The 19,736-nt window shown below is 40.0% G+C and overlaps 1 protein-coding gene across 9 annotated transcripts in view; it reads right to left on the bottom strand.

Annotated features, from left to right (window-relative positions):
- MAP7 (microtubule associated protein 7) overlaps window positions 1-19,736 on the bottom strand; it is a 158,967-nt gene that overhangs the window by 56,117 nt on the left and 83,114 nt on the right. For all 9 annotated transcript variants that reach the window (XM_082474639.1, XM_082474640.1, XM_082474641.1 and 6 more), the window contains one exon: window positions 4,174-4,275. In XM_082474639.1, the coding sequence (XP_082330765.1) occupies window positions 4,174-4,275 (102 nt within the window). The remainder of the gene's footprint in view (window positions 1-4,173; window positions 4,276-19,736) is intronic.

The following is a 19,736-nucleotide window of genomic DNA, read 5'->3' as shown; positions in this document are numbered from 1 at the left end:
GCGGTCCAATGGTTAGGACTCTGCGCTTCCAGTGCAGGGGGCGTGGGTTCAATCCCTGGTCAGGGAACTAAGAACCCAACATGACAAGGGCGCGGCCAAAAAAAAAAAGACAGAATGAATAAACAAATGAGCCAACAGCCTTAGCTAACTTTCAGAGCCAGTACACTTCCATTAACCTTCACTACTGGGGCAAACTCATACCAATCTTGTATTTGACAACAGACTTTTAAAAATGTAAATACTAGCGATTACAGTTTTAAGGTTTAATAACTAAAAACTGATAAAAATGATCTTTAAAGGTAGGATTTCAGAAAGAAAAAATACAATTGAATAATTCCAAGTGAACAGTGAATTTTCTGTAATTTTTGTCTCCCTCTCATTACTACCCTCATAACACTTTTCTCTGGAACAAAATGAAGGTATAGAAAATGATCTGACATCACGAACATTTCACATTGTTTCCCAACAGATCTAACATTGTTAGAATAGAACTGAGTTACTTATTCTCAGATGGAGAAGTTTTAAGAGAAATAGGATTTCGGTGGCGGTAAACTTGCAGCTACACTCTGCATCCAACCTCCTACCTGTGATGATTGAAAAGTAGAGGGACCACCCAAACGAGGGCACTTTTAAGAGTGAAAGGGCGTGCTGGTAAGAGTCTGTCTGTGGCGACGTGTGTAAACCTGGACTATTCTGCAAAAATCGGAGCTAAAGAGTGACCCTCAAAGATCAAGAAAATCAACTCACTTTGACAAGGCTTTTTTCCAAGAACTCACTAGACCTTGACTCCTATCTGAACCACTACTGTTTATACAGTAAACTACTTCTGTGAGGGCTTTGCATTTTACAAGGACTTCCATATGTATTATCAGTTTATTCTTCACAATAATCCTATGAGTTAGCCAAGCAGCTAGTCATTCAATGAAGAGTTATTATGCCTATCTTCCAAATGAGAAAACTGAAGGAAATAAATGCATGTGACTAAGGAAGGTGGCACAGTTAAGTGTCAGAGTTAGGGCTTAAAATCCCATCTTTAACTCAATCCTGTCCCCCCTTTTCACAGCATGGCATCTACAGAGTCATTAGAATCAGAAAATGGCTGGAAGATTACAAGTCATGTTTTCCTCCATGAGGGAAATTTATTTATTACTTATAAGAAGAAAGTTTTACTGGCTCTTCTAAAGACTTGTGGTGGGGAAGAGTAGAGGGATAGGAATTACAGGCATTTTTAATAAACTGGAGTTTCTGCTTTTCTCAGGTACGTGCACAGTAGTTCATGAAGAAAATGCAATTTTCTCTTCTAATCAGGTCAAACTTTTACCATTTGGGTTACAATCAAGGAAGAGGTGAAATGAGTCCTCTAAGAAATAATCGCTCGAAGCGCAGAGGGAATTCACAGGAAGAAGATTCACAGCTTGTTCTCAGGAAAAGCTTCACAGGGGATGTGGCAACTGAGAAGGATTGCCAGAGACACACTTGGCTTTAAGAAGTGTGGATGGGATGGATGGAGGGTGTTACAGAAGGAGAACAATGTAAGCTTGGTGTTTCCCAAAGTGGGTGGAACAGTGGAGTCCGAGGCTTGATTTTAGGTCATACACGGACAACTTTTTTTTGTTGAAGTGTGATTGATTTACAGTGTTGTGTTAATTTCTGCTGTACTGCAGGGTGATTCAGTTATACATGTATATACTTTTTTTAATATTCTTTTTCATGATGGTTTATCATAGGATATTGAATGTAGTTCCCTGTGCTATACCATAGGACCTTGTTGTTTATCCAGGAAATTCTATATATAAAAGCTTACATCTGCTAAAAAACAAACAAACAAACAAACAAACCTTTTACCATTTGGAGGCAGCTGATGGAGTTCTGAAGAAGCATCTCGTACTTCCTCAGTTAACAGTAGTCAGAAACAGACTTTGTAACTTTACAAAGTGTCTCTTTTGGACTCGGTTCAAGTATTCACAGCTGAGAGTACCCTTCCCTCTTGGATAACACAAGACACAGTGTGCACATATTTATAAAACACCATGAGGACCTTCCATTACATGTTTTAAACGTAAAATATTAACTTTGAATGTGAATAGATGCTTTCTAAATCAGAGATGTTCTAGAGCATAAGTATCAGAAAGTAAAGGAGGGCAAGAAATTTAACTAAAATTTACTGGATTAAAAAGGCACCCTTTTTCATTGTCAGGATACTTGCATCTGGTTAGGGCAATATTCAAAATATGCCCCAAACAGCATGTGCTTCTTTTCTTTTTAAGTTCCTACAGTAAGAAAATCAACAAAAACTGCTTTAGACAGACATTCCTGTGACTCATATCCCATAAAATCAAAAGGTTTTACTCAAGCCTGGAACTCCAACTTGGAACCTCTTATGTCACCTTCAGAGATACTGAAGATACTCAGTATCTTCCTGAGTACTTCCAGATACTTCCAGATACTTCCTGAGATACTCAGGAAGATAACATGGTGGTTTTAAAAATAAGAGTCTTCTATGTGTCTTTGCTTATGTGTATACACAAGAAAGCAGACCCAAGGATACTTAAAAGATGTAATCTGAAATGAAACATCTCCTCACTGAACTTGACTCTGGCAACATAAATCAAGTGGCTCTATAAAGAGATGGCCAATTGGAGCAGAAAATATGTTTTTGGCCTCTATATTTCTATGCACTCTGCATATCTCTCTTCTGATAATGGAAATACTGGGTTAGACTGATTTATTCATATACTGGTTTACTCTACCATACTGTCAGCTAGAGAGTAGGAATTATGTCTTTTAATAATATTTCCCTAGTACCTATACAGTACTAGCACCAGATAAATAAACAAGTTATCGGGATATAAAAGTATAAATTGCACAGTAAAGAATGTAGGAATTAGAAACAATGGTTGATGGGGAGAACAAGGGAAAGCCAGTACAAACCATTTAGCTATGTTCAATTCTCATGGTAAAACAAATGGGATTTTCATGCTAAAGAGCTTCTACTTCTACAAGGATGCTCACTGGAGTATAAGGAACAAAAGTCCACTAGAATAAGCTCCATGAGGACAGGGGCCCTGTTGATTTGCTCATACAGTATCTCTCACAGTCCCAGTCATAGGGCAACTACTCAATAAACATTAGATGGTGGCTGGGCTTTGGGTGGATAGATGGATGGATAAATGAATGAAAATGCAAACTGACTAAATGGGGAAATCTTAGCCTACAAATTAAAACTCCACTGAAACTACACATCATTTGCCACTAATGGTTACTCATGCAATACCTGCAATAGTACTGGTTATTCCTCTCCTAAATGGCAGGCTAGATTTATCTTCTCTGTTCAAGACCTTTTCCACATGGGAAAAAAAGCCCCACAAAACTAGGTGCAATAGGGAATGTTTTCTATGGGGCTAGATACAGTTATTTCCATCTTTATTCTCACTGATTCACTGTTCTTGAGTGACTTTGGCCTTGGATGCAGCAAGAAGTAGGCTTCCAGGAACCTAATGGGGTGTTCAATTTGCCTTTACCTTCCTTTGACTGTCTCTTATTGTCAGACTGTAAGTTAGTCTCTCCCAAGGACCACACAATGGTTGTTGGATACCTGGAAGCAACTGCATTGTCTATTCAATTGTTTGTATTATGTTTACAGAGTGTTTGTTTCGTCGTATCGCTGAGTGGAACAGACCATGAATCACAGGCTGTTAGATGAAATTACTGTGTAGGTGTACAATCATTGCAGGGAATGGAGAACAAAAACATCATTCTATACCAGCTATGCTGTGTGTAATGATTTCCTTAAGTGGTTTTTGAAAAAGTCACAAAAGAGATATGCAACAATGCAGGGCATACAGGTACAGAAAATTGTGTCATATCTATCATTTCAGGCAGAATGGCAAAATTATTTCCTCTTATACACTGCTTGACAGTGAACAGTGCGTTCACATACACCATCTCACTGACTGTCAAAATGATTCTGAGAGGTAAGTAGGGCAAGGCTTTGAATCTCCATTTTAAAGAGAGAAAATCAAGGCGTGAGAGGTCCTCTGACTTATATTCATACGAGTCAGTCTGAGTGTGTGTTTTGGTGGCAGGACTGAAACCAAGCTCTCCTAAATTCCAGCATGACTAAGGCCTTTGGGTTAACCTTCCTTTTTCCACAGCAAAGGCAATGCATAGTACCTGGTTTATTTCCTGTGTGGTTGCTATTTTGTCCTGAAATAGCAGAAGAAGGCCGGTTGGAGGCCGCGGTTTTCTTATCTTGCACTTTGTTGCCATCAGGCGCTATACAAATGAGACAAAAGAGAAAAGACGTATTTAGTTTCTTAAAATTTATTCAGAAACATTCACATATTCAACATTTACTGTTAACCCTTGTATCAAGTGCTAGGCTAGATTCAGGAAATATAAAGATGAAGCAGCCAACAACCCCTGCCCTCAAGGAGCACACTATTCAGTGGGAAGAACACATTCAAACATCAATAGCCTCAGCTCAACTGACCAATCCTACAGCGGTGGCGTGTTCCGGGTCCATGGAGTTGTTCACCCCGGCTGTCCCAGTTTATACATAAAGCAACCAGGAAGAAACAGGGATCTAGAGCCTCTCTGATCTTTGTTCTTAAAAAGGTCATGTATTAGGAACCAAAACATTCCAAGAACATAACCAAGCAGGTCACCAAAAGGGAAACAGGGAAATAATTTACTAGGATTTTGGAAAAGCCTCTAACAAACGTTCAATAACAAAGATTATTCAAGAGACTAAGGGAAATGTATTCTAGGAAGGGACCAAAGGGCAGAAATATCAGGCAATTCTCCGGTTGTATAAAGTATAGGGTCCTTCAGGTAAATTGTTCTTTACACATATGACTTTAATATATTTTTTAAAGACATTTAAAGTATCTTTGCTACTTCTCACAAATCATGTCAAAAACCAAGCCCTTGTTATTCCCTGCCTCCTACCCTCTGCCTTAAAATCTGTTCCACCCAGTCTTCCCCATCCATTCAGGCAACTCCGTTCCTCCAGTAGATCAGGTCCAGAGCCTTGGAATCATCCTTGATTTCTCTCCTCCAATCACTCCCCAAATTTGATCCATTAGTAAGTTCTTTCAGCTCTACCTTAAAAAACATCACCTCTACCACTACCTTTCTGATCTCCTCTTCCCTGTGTGACTGCAATATCCTCTTAACCAGTCTACCTGACCCCACTACTGATCCTCTTCAGTCTGTTCTCATCTCAGCAGCCAGAGTGATCCCATTAAATCATAAGTCATGTCACTCCTCGGTTCCAAGGTCTAACAGCCGCCATCCCACTCAGAGCAAAATTCAAGGTCTGTCCATGGCCTACAAGGTACTATATGGTTTGGCCTTTACCTTGCACCACTTTCCCTCTTAATTACTCTGATAATACTGACTCAGATCATACTGACTGACTTAGTCCGTCTCAGAGCCTTTGCATGTACCTGAAATGTTCTTCTCCCAGATGTCAACACGGGTCTCCCCTTCACTTCCACTGGGTCTCTGCTCAAATGTGACATTAGAGTCCCCTTGATCTATCTAAAATAGCACCCCTATCACTCATCACTGCCCACTCCTTCTTACTCTTTGTCTGTAGCCCTTATCCCTGACATGTTACATATTTATCATCTCCTCCATTAGGCTGAGGGAAAAGGATAATAACTAGAAAACAGGACTCATTGGTTCAAGGTTTTTGAATCTGAAAGGATGTGATAGTAGTTACGCTTCAGGAAGACTAAATTTAAAAATGGTACCTAAGATGTACTGAAAAAAAAAAAAAAGTTACTAAATTTACCTTTTACCTCTGAATGAAGAATATACCAAATTATGGCTGTCTGGCAATTACATACAGTATTAACTAGCATAGGAAACCACAGACTAAACAGTAGAAAGCATCTTATATAGTATGTTTAATTGCCCAGTTTCAAATAATTTGTTGGCTTTAAATACAGGTTCAAACATAAACACTGATTGCTATAACACACACTCTCACCCCAGTTGCCAAAAACAAGTTGCCAGTCATCACCACGTGGCAGGTAAAGTCCATACTAGTTAGTATTGGCCTATAGTCTCATAATTTTAGAGGTAGCCCCTAAAGACCAAAAATTGACTTAATTGGAACTCTGGTGCTCAATATGGATAGAACAACTTTCTTCCATATTCTGCAAGGTTATCTTAAAACTGCTCATAAAGAAGATGAACAGAAAGGAGTGCACACAGATTTGGAATACCTTTATTATTTTCTTTTTATTATATAGCCACCTCCAGCACATAGTAAATAAAGCCTTAACTAGTAAGCTGTTTAAGGGATCTTCTACTTATTATTTTTACTTAAATGAAAGATAATTAGGACCACTTGTTTAGAATATATTTCAAATGTATTGGTTTCTTTCTTGCCTTGGCATATTTGACATAATTTAATCTGTCTCTGGTGATTGAATATCTGCAGTTGCCCCCAGGTCCTGACAACAGACATCAATCCTAGCTAAATATTATGTTACAGTAGACCATGAAGGAGATTAAACACATGTTCAGTGCAAGTTACTTTTCCAAATAATCCTCGATTAATCCCTGATAAAAAGCTTTTTTTTTTTTTTTGGTTGTAATTTGCTTTGTCTTGAAACTCAATGTAAGATATAAATTTCAATTAAACTGGAGGCCTGGTTACTTAAATTCCCATTTATCTATATCTGACTTTTAACAGATCCACTCTAGTTGAACATCTATCTGCCCACTTTATTATCATTTGGATCTCAGGAATTCATTTCTATCACAAAAGACCTCCTGAGTCCTATTCATAACAAGACAAATTTAAAATTGATCTTAAAATGTGTTATGTTCATATAAAACTGACAGGTTAAATTTAGTAAAATAAAGGTAATTTAAAAAGTTGTCAGGCTATTTAGCCCAAGATTATATACTGTTAATTTTTAACCATTAGGTTGAACATTTGTCTAAAGTTTTCAGGCTATGTTTCTGCTTTTCTATCGGTCTTTCCTTTCCACCACTGTAATGGTCCTTATTTTTCCAAAAACCATTTTGGTTAACACTCAATCGTGGTAAGAGGGAAGATAAACTCAAACAGACCTGGGTTCAGCTGTGAGCCCTGCTACTAACTAGCTCAGTGACCTTCAAGTTTCTTGACTTCTCTGAGTAGGTAATAAGGGGGTGAAACTGCCTAACTCACAGGGTCGTTGGGAGGATTAGTTGAAAAGATGTTAAGAATACGGCTTGGCATATAGGAGGCGTGTAGCAAATATTCAGCCCTCCTCTCGGCGTCTACGCTCTTCCTCAAGGTCCTGGGCCTCCCACACTCGGAGGTGTAGCTGTGTGTTTGAGTTTGTGGGGAAGGTGTGCTTTGGAGTCTGTTGACCTGGCTCTGCCCCTTAGAAGCTGTGAACCCGCCGCACATCACTTAACCTCTCAGTCTTAATTTCCCCGTCTGCAGTGCAGGAAAACACTTTCAGAGTTGTGAAAATTAAATGAGACTGCCGGGCCCACTGCAAGGCTCAATACATGGTGGAAGGTATTTTAGGCTCTCTCCCTATTCCTACACCAATGTGGGAAACCGGGTTTCTAGTTCCTCTGGGCTTTGCTCGCTCATTGCTAACAGGGAAAGCAAACCTGTGTCAACCTGGGGACAGTGGTCCTGGGGAGCAGAGTCTGGCTCTGCTGCTGCTGCTTTCAGAGGTTTTCAGCTCAGGTACAATCGCACCTCCTGGGGGCCTCAGGTTGCGGGACTTATTGGTACAGTTTCCAGGGTACAACCTGGCTTGGGAAGAGGTAATCATCTGTCTTTCTGGGGCTTAGAGAGATGACAGTTTTCTGAGATTTAATACCTTTCAAGTTACCGTCACATTAAGTAAGTGTGAGCCTTAAAAAAAAAAAAACAAACCCTCAATTATAATAATAGGAAAATAAAATCTTCTGAGGTGTTTTTTGTTTTTTTAAACCAAGTGCAGGGAATTTCACTGTTTGAGAACACAATGAAAAGGGGAATGAATTTATTCATTTTAAGATTTAAACATTTAAAAATCTGGAAATCTTAGGTAACTAGCAGGTAGGATCACATATACTATTTTTAAATTTACCATTAAAATAATACCATTTCTAAAATGACTCAAGTGGCTTTCCAGTATAATTTATTTGAATCTGTTTTCTTTCATTTTTCAAAAAAGAAAACTGAGCCATATACTATGATGCTCAATAAGTCTTTGCTAGCCTTATAAAATTTTTATTGATCTTCCTGCTAGCTTGAAAGCTTTATTCCATTAATGTCACATGTAAGTGTGTTAAAGACAAGAGGAAGGATGGAGAGAAGCACCCTTGTGGCCTGGGACTCTATCTCTAAATCATTCTGCAACAAAATATGCAGGCAGCAGACACCTGGAGCTTTCATCCAGTAAAAATTTTGCAGCTCCTGGAAGTGACACCAATGTGTCTCTGTAATCCATATCCTCTACCATTCATTGCATTTGTTGCAATGTCTTCCCATAAAGATCATGGGGTTCCCACCGCTTTGTTTCTATTTTTGGCTGGATGGTCCGGTTGAAGAGTCTTCTCTCAGTTGATCAAGATAACTGGTCCAACGAATGCTTAATTTAGTAAAAATGCTTACTCTTATAAGATACTTATGACTGCAACCTTAAGGACAATGCTGAGTTTAAACTCACTGAACGATAGGTGGTCTTGACCTCCACAAAAATAATGTACATCTGTCACCATTTTAAAGGGTGGCATGTGGGTTGGGAAACAGCAAAACTTTAGCCCCTCAATTCCCAGCTCTGTATGCTGGGTTGTACTCTGTGGAATCCAGCCCCCCAGGCTACACACATAACTTTGGGCGAGTAAACCAGAAGACAGAACGAGACGCTGAACTGCACACAGCTGTCATTTCTGTAGTTAAAAATGGTTGAATTTTGCAACTTCATCTGTCTCAATCTCATAGTTTCAATCTACCCGTGCAGAAAAAAAGTCAACATTGCAGGCCTGCAAGTGCTGTCCTTAGAAAGGCCTGATTTTGCTTTATGTCTTCTTGCTACGATAAATCTTAGCCACAAGTATAACTGTATGCTGAGTCCTGAGCCTTTCTTAGTGAATCACAGAACCTGAATCATAAATAGCTTATTTGAAAATCTGGCCGCAGAATACTGCTCTGGCAATTGAAGAATGTTACTGGTTTAAAATCACAACATATGAAGATCACAGAGTAACTCTCAGGTAATTCGGAGTCTTTCACCTAAAATGTTCTGCTTTACGACATCTTTTTGCTTATTTGCTTGACAGTTAAAATTTATTCTAATATAGCTGCCAGGAGTATTGTAACATTTAAGTCATAGCTATTAAATGTTTTATCCAATATTATTTATGAAAGTTGCATCAGGATAAGAAGGACATAATGCAATCTTGTAACTTCTAATGACTTTTCTGATTAACCCACATGATGGAGAGCTTTTCAGTTTAAATTCCTCATAATTGTATGTGAAGTTGTATAGGAACGATCAAAGCCCATGGGAGTCAGCCTGAGACAAACCTAGGTTTAATATCCCACTTCACTTCAGTCTTCTTCACATTTATTCGGTCAACACCCTACTCCGTGGAACACCTTGTGCTCAGTACTGGGAAAATAATATTAAGTGAACAACGCATCTTTTCTACCGCCTTTTCCTTTTCCAGACCCCTGGGAGCTTTTGATTCCCCCAATAATTTCTCTTCCTTCAGAAACGTTCTCCCCTATTATGGCCTAAAGCACAGTCTTGACCTCAGTCACTTGCAAATCTGCATTTATAAACAGTCTTCCACCTCTAGGGAATATATGCTCATGTATCTCTGCTATCACTTGAAACTATGTCAAAATCTGAACTAACTGTCCTCACAAAATCAGCCAACTCAGTCTCCTTGTTACTATCAATGGAACCACAATATTCCCAGGCTCAGAAATGTTATGTGGTGTTTTCAATAAACATTTACAGACACTCCCATGGGCCAGCCACTGCGCCATGCGCTAAGAATATGAAGATTGTAGGACATAGCATCCACCTGCAAGCTGCTCATTATCCTTTGGAGGAGACAATATGCAAATACATGCAGTTACAAAAACAGACCAATTCAGTTTTCAAAAATCAATACACTATAGAGGACTAATAACCAAATAAATGATATAGTGTTACAGGGATTCAGAGGTGGGAGGAGGTGCTACAGGGGGTAGTAGGGACGGGAAACTTCACTGGATAAAGATTTTGAAGAATGGAGCGAATCTGTGTAAGTGGTGGGGAAGCAGAGAACACTCCTGGCTGGGACATGGCATATGCAAAACTACCGAGGCAAAAAAAAACGAGAGAGCATCAGGGGACTGACCAGTCAGAACAGTGGGTTTAGTAAGGCAGGCAGTTGAAAATAAGACAAACAGGCAGAGGTCAATGCGTCCTCCAATTCCATGAGTTTGGACTTTACGATGAAGGCAATGGAAAGTCACTGAAGCATGCCACACGGCACTTCCGGCTGTGAACTACTCTAGCTTCAGTGGACTCTGGATAAATGAACGGTGAGGCCCAACAAGCCCGCTGGAAATGTATTTAAAAAGGTTATCATCTTAATAAAAGGAAATCAGACTAAAACCAGTTATCTTAAGAACTCCACTTTCTGGATAATTTAATAATTATTCAGATTTTTCTACTTACCCTTAACTCTCAATCATAAGGTGATTATGTAACCATTAAGGGGAAAAAGTGACACGAGTGACTGTGGAGAAACCTCTGTCTGTAGCTGAAGCATCAGGGAGCAGGGGAGGAGCAGGGTCAGTGTGGCCAGCCTAGCAGGAGCCAGGGCAGCACCACACAGGGACCCTGTGTAGACGCTCCGGGTCTCCTCTGCTTCAGATCCTGCAGGAAATGGGGCCCCAGCCACGAACTCCAGGGAGCAAGAGAGTAGGTGGGAAGAGGAAACACGGAATGGAGGAAGTGTGCCTGGCTGGGAAAGAGGTGGGGTGTTTTTAAAGGTCATTTTGCAGGCAGGTCAAGGAAATAAAATATGGGTAGATGCTGATGAATACCTTTAATCTTTCATAGACTGCTCAGGATGGGGAAGCAGCCACTTCATTATGCAAACTTACAGGTACTGTGCCATGGCAACGTCTGTAACTAGAGATACTGAAAAACAGTGCCGAGTCTGATTTGCCCCCCTGCACCAGGATAAACCACTTCATGGTATGGCACAACACCTGGCCACATTTAGCTTGGCAGCAATAAGAACCGTGAACTGTTTATTCAGCACTCTATTGCTCATTTCTTGTTGCAAAAAGAAATGCAATTAAATGAGAACATTTGGTAATAATGTACACCCGAGTCATACACTGCATCTTCCTTATTCATTCTGTTGACAGAAACAATTCAATTAAGACCTTTTCCTTTGCATTTCACACACTCCAGATAGGACAAAAAGTAATGACTTGGCGGCTACACTAGACTACATTAGAGGCTTGTAAGACCCTGCGGAGGTTTTAAAATCTGGACGGTGCTCATCCAGCAACAACGAATAGTGACTGAAAGTCACTTTCTGATAACTTCATTCCTTCATAATGAAAAAAAATTATGATAGTGATGGAAAATGATATTCAGCCAAAAAACAAAGAAATTTGTCCAATACAGAGATAATTCAAACCCAGTGCAAAGACGTTGATTTTACAAATATAATCCAACACTGTGCCTAGTTATGTGATGTATGGGAACAGCATTCAACAGAAACGTCACTCACCTTCAAAACAATAAGGCATGAAGAATGAAACAGACACATGTAGCTGATTATTAACAGTTCGTCATCTATCAACTTAGTCTTTGATACTTAGCCAGGTGCAGAACTGTGATAAGTTCTACCAGACCAGAGGAACTTGAGGGCAGGGATGGTGCCTTCATCTTTACAATCCCTGTACCTTTAGTGTTTAGCCCACTATCTGGCATACAGGTGACACTGAATAAATGCCTGAAGAAGGAAACGAGAGAGGAAGAGAGGGTAGATGATGTACCCCAAACAAAGTGTGGCAAAAGCCCAGGAAGAAAAAGTATTAATGACAAGGTAAGTAAAAAGAAAAAGTACACATTTGCCCATTTTTTGATGGCTGCTGAGACTGCAGAGAAAAGATGACCAAAAGAATTGTCAGCCCACAGTCACGTCACTCCATGTCAGAAAACAAAAACTAGTTAATGTCATCTTTGGATGGTTTTGACATTATTTCAGGCAAGACTCAAAATCAAATGACTGTTTTGGCAGTCACGTAATAGAAAGGTTTGCCCAGTATCACTTATAGTGAGTATCTGGGGAATTCGAGGGTCAGTCTCCAAATACAGAAAGAACACTGCCTATACTACATGGGATAAAGCATGAGACCAGTACAGCCTCTGGCTGGAAACATCAGACAGGCTACAAAACAGGCATTTCACCTTTGAGGGGTTTGTAAACCAAAAATTTTTTTTCCAAAGCAACTTAATTTGTTTTGATAATCTTTTTTTTAAAAAGCCAAAAAAAGTCCACCTTAGCTGAAATGAAGAAAAGCATTTCAGAAAAGCACACGTTCCATATATTTTGTGGAAACAACTGGGAATTAATTCTTAAGGTCTTTTGTTTACCACCAAAAGCAGCTTCTTGATTCGTGTTACAAAGTCCTTCTGATACATTGAGCTGACAGGAGTAAACACTACACACTTTACATTCAACCCAAAAGGCTTTTATTTAAAAGCAAACAAAAAATAAACAAAAGCCTTCCTCCAGCCAGATGGCAACACTATAAAGAGAATAGAAAATGCTGTATTTTCCTCCTGTATTAATATAAACCAGATTAAAAGGCAAGCCTTTTCATCCCCATGGGTGACGTACTTTCCTGGCGATTTATCACCAGTCACAAGGCAAGCTGCTACACAAATGATCTCTGCCCCATAATATGAACAATGTTTATGATTAAGCAAAGTCCAGGTCAAAGTAGAGAAAAGGGGTGAAAACCCTAACCATATTGTTTTCCAGTCTCACTGAGAAATGGTAAATTACAGGTTGTAGTTCATTGTCTAAATTTCAACAACTAGGTAGGGAGTTTATCAATTAGACCCAATTAGATTCAATTTAATTGAATTCAATTAAATTCAATGTGTAATTAAAAGCAACTGTTTAAATAACTTGGGAAAGAAAAATAATTAGAACTCAACTTTATTATACTCGCCTTAATTAAAGTAACCAACTGAAAGGAGTTTTTACTTTTAACAGGATTACAACTTACTTGAAAGAAAACTAAAATGACCAATGCTAGTGTTTTACAACATGATTACTTTTGGCCACAAAACAGAAAAGATTTTGTACTTAAATGCAAAATATAATTATCAAGGTAGTAAATGTACAGTTCTTAGAAAGAATCCCGAATAAGCAGTGGACTTAGTTTTAAATATCAGTTTTGCAAAGAAACGTGAAAGTAATTTTAATCCTTTGAGTATTAGTTGACTGAATGAGTTTAATCTGTGCTTCACATATACACATGGTTGCAGAATATTAATCATTACTCCCTCTTCCTCTGCAGAAAACAGTAAAATACTTAACTTTAAATTTTCTTATGTTAACGCTGAAAAACTCAGTAGGAATGAGTGATAAGTAATGAAAGATTAAGTTTATTCCAATTCATTTCAGGTAATTATTGAACATTTAGCTTAAAGGTTAAGATGATGGGCCAACCCAGTTTCACCATGCTGTCTTATGCTGTAGTCATTTCTACATCTGTGACCTTATTTTTCTTCTCTCCTTGGAACATCAGCCTTACCATCTCTCCAACTATTTAAATCCAATCCATCTTTTTTCTTTTTTAAAGTAAAATAGCCTTTATTTTTGAGTTTTAGGTTTACAGCAAAATTAAGCAGAAAGTAGAGAGAGTTCCCATGTACCCTCTGCCTCCACACATGCACGCTCTCTCCCACCAACAACATCCTGCACTGAGTGTTACATTTGCTTCCCTCGATGAAGCTACATTGACACATCATTATCACCCAAAGCCCATAGTTCTCATTAGTGTTCGTGCTTGGTGTTGTTTCGGGTTTGGACAAATGTATAATGTCACGTATCCACCATGATAGTGTTGTACAGAATCCAGGCCATTTTTCGTAGTCCAGCTCAAGTCTCTTTCTCATGAAATCTTTTCTAGCTATTCGTACCTCCAACATATTTCTTTTACTACACTCCAAGGCTGCCCCGCACTACTTAGCACTTGATTTCATTCTATCGTACGTGAGTTTTGAATGTTTATTTCCAAAAGGTCAAAATACCGATAATCTCATGAGAGGCGAGGCAAAAACTGTGTTTTATAGTAAAAAAAAAAGGGGGGGGGGAAGGAATGCTTGATGCAATATTTCTCGGTTGGAAATTCACACTGCCAACTTGCATAGGGAAGGCTCTGTGTCAATCCACGCTGGTTGCCCAATAAATATCTATTCTCTGACGCTTCTTTTCTAACAGAACCCCAGTTAGCCACAATGCACAGTTCTGGCCAAAACGTTGAAAACTGAAGTTGTTGGTGGGGTTTGTGGGAATGCTCCTCAGAGGAGAAGCAGACACAGGTGGGTTTGTTCCTTCCCGCTCCTTTTCTTCCTGCCTTGAACCTGGATGTGATGTTCAGGGTAGAGCATCCGCCTTGTAACCAGGAGGCAATCACGAGGGAGAGGCTACGGGAATAATAGAGATCTGGCCCTGCCATTTTTAAGCTGCTGAACAAGTACGAGCAACGGTTCACTTCCATGTTTGCTGTAGGTAAGAAAAAAAATTCCTAATTTGTTTAAATCACTTTTTTTTTTCTGGATTCTGTAGTCACCATTAAAAGCAATCCCTAAGCTGATAGAGTTCTCACTAACTACAGAATGAAGTCCAAGCGTCTTAGCTTCCAAATATCTTCCAAAATTTGGCCCCAGCCCACCCTGCTAGCTTCCTCTATTCCCCAACAATCACCTCTCCCAACCCAGTCAGACATCACTGAGGGCTGAGGGGATGCTCCAAAAGAGCTCTGAAGGTGGGTGAGATTGAGAAAAAGCAGAGGATTTAATTTAGGTGGGGGAATGGGGGATAATAAAATGCTACAAAGGGCAGTGATGAACCAGAAAGGGAAACAAGGCACACAAAACTAGGTGGTGGTTAGATGATAAAAATATCCCGTATGTGTGTCTTAGAGAATGGCTTTTCATCCAAGGCATTCACAAGCAGGCTCGACACTGGGGAGTCTGTACACACTTTGGATTTCAGCACCGCCTTCATTTGGTACATCATAACTTACTCCAATTTCTTCCAGAAGTCAGAAAGCAAAACAGGGGCTGGTTCATTATATTAAAGCAGATCCGCATTTAGATTTGAAAAATAGCAGGAGGAGCAAAATTAGCAGGAAAAAAAAAAGAGCAAAAGATGCCAGATCAGGGTTTTGTTTGTTTGTTTTAATACATTTATTTATTTATTTATTTTTGGCTGCGTTGGGTCTTCCATGCTGCACGTGGGCTTCCTTTAGTTGCGTCAAGGGGGGCTACTCTTCGTTGTGGTGTGCGGGCTTCTCATTGTGGTGGTTTCTCTTGTTGCGGAGCATGGGCTCTAGGCACATGGGCTTCAGTAATTGTGGCATGCAGGCTCAGTAGTTGTGGCTCGCAGGCTCTAGAGTGCAGGCTCTGTAGCTGTGGCGCACGGGCTTAGTTGCTCTGTGGCATGTGGGATTTCCCGGACCAGGGCTCGAACCTGTGTCCCCTGCATTGGCAGGAGGATTCTTAACCATTGCGCCACCAGGGAAGCCCCCAGATCAGGGTTTTAATAACATCATCTGTGATGAAATCAGTTCCACAGGAATTCAAGCAACTTAGAAGCCAGTAGATTTCTGAAAAGAATGTAAAGAGTTCCCCCAGAGCAAACCTGGTCATCTAGAGTAGCTCTTGATAATTTCTGTGCCACAATTCTCCTTTTTTCCAATTAGCTAGTATCCTAAGGCCCTATATACAACTGCTTATTAACTGCACAGAAGCACTCACAGTTTGGCTACAGGACTAAATTACATTTACAGAATTGCTGAGAGAGAAGGTATCAGAGTAGGTGTTAATTGTACACTTGCCTGTAACAAGAAATAAAAATAAAAATTTCAATTGATTTATTTTTAAAAATAACATTTATTAGCTTTTCTATACTATACAAAGACTATGAAGATAAAAATTTGAAAGGTCCATAATCCCCTCACCTGAATAACCCATTTATTCTTTTTATCTAAAAAAGAAATGTCTATCATATGGTTAGAAAATTCAAATAGTACATAAAGCTGTAAATTAAAAAGTAAAAGCCCCTTCCAAAAATGTATGTGCATCTATATTTGCATTCAACTTATTCAAAACATCAGGATACTTACTCTTCTGTTCCTTTCTTTTCTCACTTGGTAATCTTACCTAGGTAGATAGATAGATAGATTTATTTATTTATTTAGGCAGGCTGTGCCGGGTCTTAGCTGTGGCATGAGGGATCTTTAGTTGTGGTATGCAGACTCCTTAGTTGTGGTATGCATGCAGGATCTAGTTCCCTGACCAGGGATCGAACCCGGGCCCCCTGCATTGAAAGCACGGAGTCTTACCCACTGGACCGCCAGGGAAGTCCCTCAAGTTCATTCTTTAACTGCACTGCATTTTGTCATTTCCAATACATGCCTACAGTAATCAAATATCAGTAATCCCCTATCTCACTTTCTCTGTAACTTCAAGTCCTCTGAATCTTCATTGCTGTGTGAGACCACGGCCCTAATTGAGTATAATTTATATTCAACACCAGCACTTGATCCCTTGCCCCAGAGTTGGTGTATTCATCTCTTGAAGTTTAGGTCTCTCTGCTTCTGCCAGCCTGGACTCTACTGAGAAGGCAACCACTCCCAAGGAAGAGGACTATGAAGAAAGCTCCAAGACGACTTTACTTTCCTGGGAGATAGGGGAAAGCCAACGAAAGCAGGAATGGGATCTGCCAGGAGCCACAGTGTTAGGTCTCAATCAGAAGCTTACCAACTAGGTTTGCTCCGTGTGGGTACATCTACCACTTCCCCTCTCAGGTTTGCAAGCCAAATCTATATTGGTTCAAGCTGTGGCTTCTGCCAGCTCTGATGGGAGACACTGTGGGCTGGGCTGGAATCGAACTGCTTCTCTGGCACCTTCTCTGCACAGGAAATGTAGCAGTGCAGCAAAAGGTAGAAGAATACTTCCTGGCCACTTCTGTGCCCACTTCAAAGCCAGAATCATGGGCTGTTAAACGAGGAAGTGCTGAGAAGAGCAAAAGGCTGTAGCTGCTCCTTCCTCTGATAATCAGCCAGTGGTGACAAACTGGGGAAGAAGGCTGACAACACCTGCAGTGACAGAGCACTGTCTCCCACCTTGGGAGCTCTGCACAGATGCTGTACTAGGACTCACCCTGCTAGTGACTTTCAGGGGTACGTGGCTTGTGATCTGAAAATACATTCGACTCTATTAGGTAATTAAGACTATCATCCTGGAATGCAAAATATGTGACTAAGCTAAGACCTTGGTATGCTTAGAGTAAATGACCAGAGACTCGGTATCAGGCCAAGGAAAGGGATTTAAATCACAAAGCATCCCTTCAATCTTTTGCAGGAAAGAAAAAGTGAGACTCAAAACATGGTGTTCTGCTCTCTTTATTATCTTTCTACTAGACACGGCATTTTATCGGTTCAATTTCTTTAATTTGCCACACTCAAAACATCCCCAAATAGAGGATCTCAAATTTTGGAACCTATCGAATATCTAAAAGTAGTAACGAGCGAGAACAAAAACTACAGGAAAGGATCCAAATCTGAAAAAAAACAGGCCTTTTACAGAGGCCTGCCAACTCACAAAGGCGACTGGGTGGCAGGTGCGACAACCTGGCAAACAGCATCAGGCCGGAAAGACTCTTTACAGGACACTGATGACTACTCGGTTTACAGGCTGCAACTCATATGCTTGTTTTCCCAAACGTATATTCATTTGAAGGATGCTACCATCCATTTCAAACAAGAGAATCCAATTACAAGTTCTAAATCTGCCTAAGCTTTAAGGTCTTTCGGGGTCACGAAGAGCTAAGCCAAAACTAAGCTGATAAACTGACTCCTTTCTTCGAAGTGCCTTTGGAATGCATCTTATGAGGCCATTTCTTACTTGACCACCTCCACCTGGGAGCTGGGAGCTAGGGTAGCTGGAGAAGCCAGGAGGAGGGTGAGGGAGACTGGGAGGGTAAATCTGTATAGATAGCTCCTCCTAGAAGAAAGGGAAAAACTCAGCAGTTACTAAGTGGAGGTGGGGAGGAACGGAGCTGGCCAGGCTGCTCCCCTTCCATTCCAGGGAACACTGGCCTCGTTACTGGTCACTGGTCACGAGCCACCGGACCTGAATGTCTCACCACCCTGTTCTTTAACCAAGAACCTGCTTCTAGACAACCAGCTCTGTTTTCAGAATTCCAGTGGAATCACTGTCAGCAAGGAAAATATTTAAAGAAATATCTGAGCTTTCTAGTGAGGTGTGAATAAATCTCAGTGCAGTCTTGGAGTGCCCCCTCAAACCTGCCGCTTTGCCTAGATGTGCCAGGGAAAATCTAAGAGTGACAGAGAACCATGATTTCTTTGTGGTTTATACAAATGAAGCACAAGCTCAAGACTTCTTCAAACACTTCTGTTATTCTACCTCCTTTGTTTTATAGCAGTGAAAACGCCTGGAAAATTTTCAAAAGGGTGTGTGCTTTCTGTAAATAGCGAGGTAGGGAGAGGCTGTGATACTGTTTAGTCTTCATGTAGGCTAAGGAAGGAGAGCAACTATGGATGGGTGAGGACAGCGGAGGGAGAAGGGACTGGGAGAGAGAGAAAATCAGCTTTCAAAACAGAATATGAGCAATTTAAGGGTAGATCATTGTACTATTAGATGTTTAGAAAGTGTTGAATGCATAACTGAGTTTTTTTTTCATAGAGATTCTATGATAACATTACTACATAATAGGTTAAATAGGCTTTTGTGGGTTATCAGTTGCACATGCAATATTTTTATAACGTGAATGTGTTCCAGCTTTCAAACAGCCGATTCATAAATAAACTTCTGGAACACAACCTATATATCATCAGGAATTGCTATCTTTTTTTTAAAGACACTACAGAAGTCTAGCAAATATGTATAAAGCAAAGGTCATAGGTGATCATATTTTAGGACTAGTTGAGAAAGGAAGTTCACTTAATAAGTGTAATAAGCCATTTCAGTTTTTTAAATGTCTGAAACAGTCATTCATATTTTCCTCAATTCAGTACCTCTGGATATGCTATTCAGTTTTCTTTAGGCAAGATTTTTCTGGCAGGCAGGCTGAACTTGACTTTGTAAACAAATATTCTGTAGCAAAATTATGGCAATTACTGATGCCTGACAAAAACTCCATTTTTCATATGTCTAAAAGACAAACTTTTTCATCATCTGAAAACACCGTGGATAAGCATTTACTCCACCTCAAAGCAGGAATGGGAAAGATGAGTACGGCTGATGCCCATCTCAGTGGGAGTTGTTTTCATACAAGAAAACATTTACCTTCTCTAACTCACCAGACTGATTTTAGAGCACCTTAATCATTAAAAAAAAAATCACATTAAAGTCATATGTGGGGGCTTCCCTGGTGGCGCAGTGGTTAAGAATCCGCCTGCTAATGCAGGGGACACGGGTTCGAGCCCTGGTCCGGGAAGA

Source organism: Balaenoptera physalus (genome assembly GCF_965194825.1).
Source record: "Balaenoptera physalus genome assembly, chromosome: 9".
In the NCBI taxonomy this organism is placed as follows: domain Eukaryota; kingdom Metazoa; phylum Chordata; class Mammalia; order Artiodactyla; family Balaenopteridae; genus Balaenoptera; species Balaenoptera physalus.
Note: the sequence above shows the minus strand (reverse complement) of the source record. Positions and strands in the feature narration are given on the sequence as shown.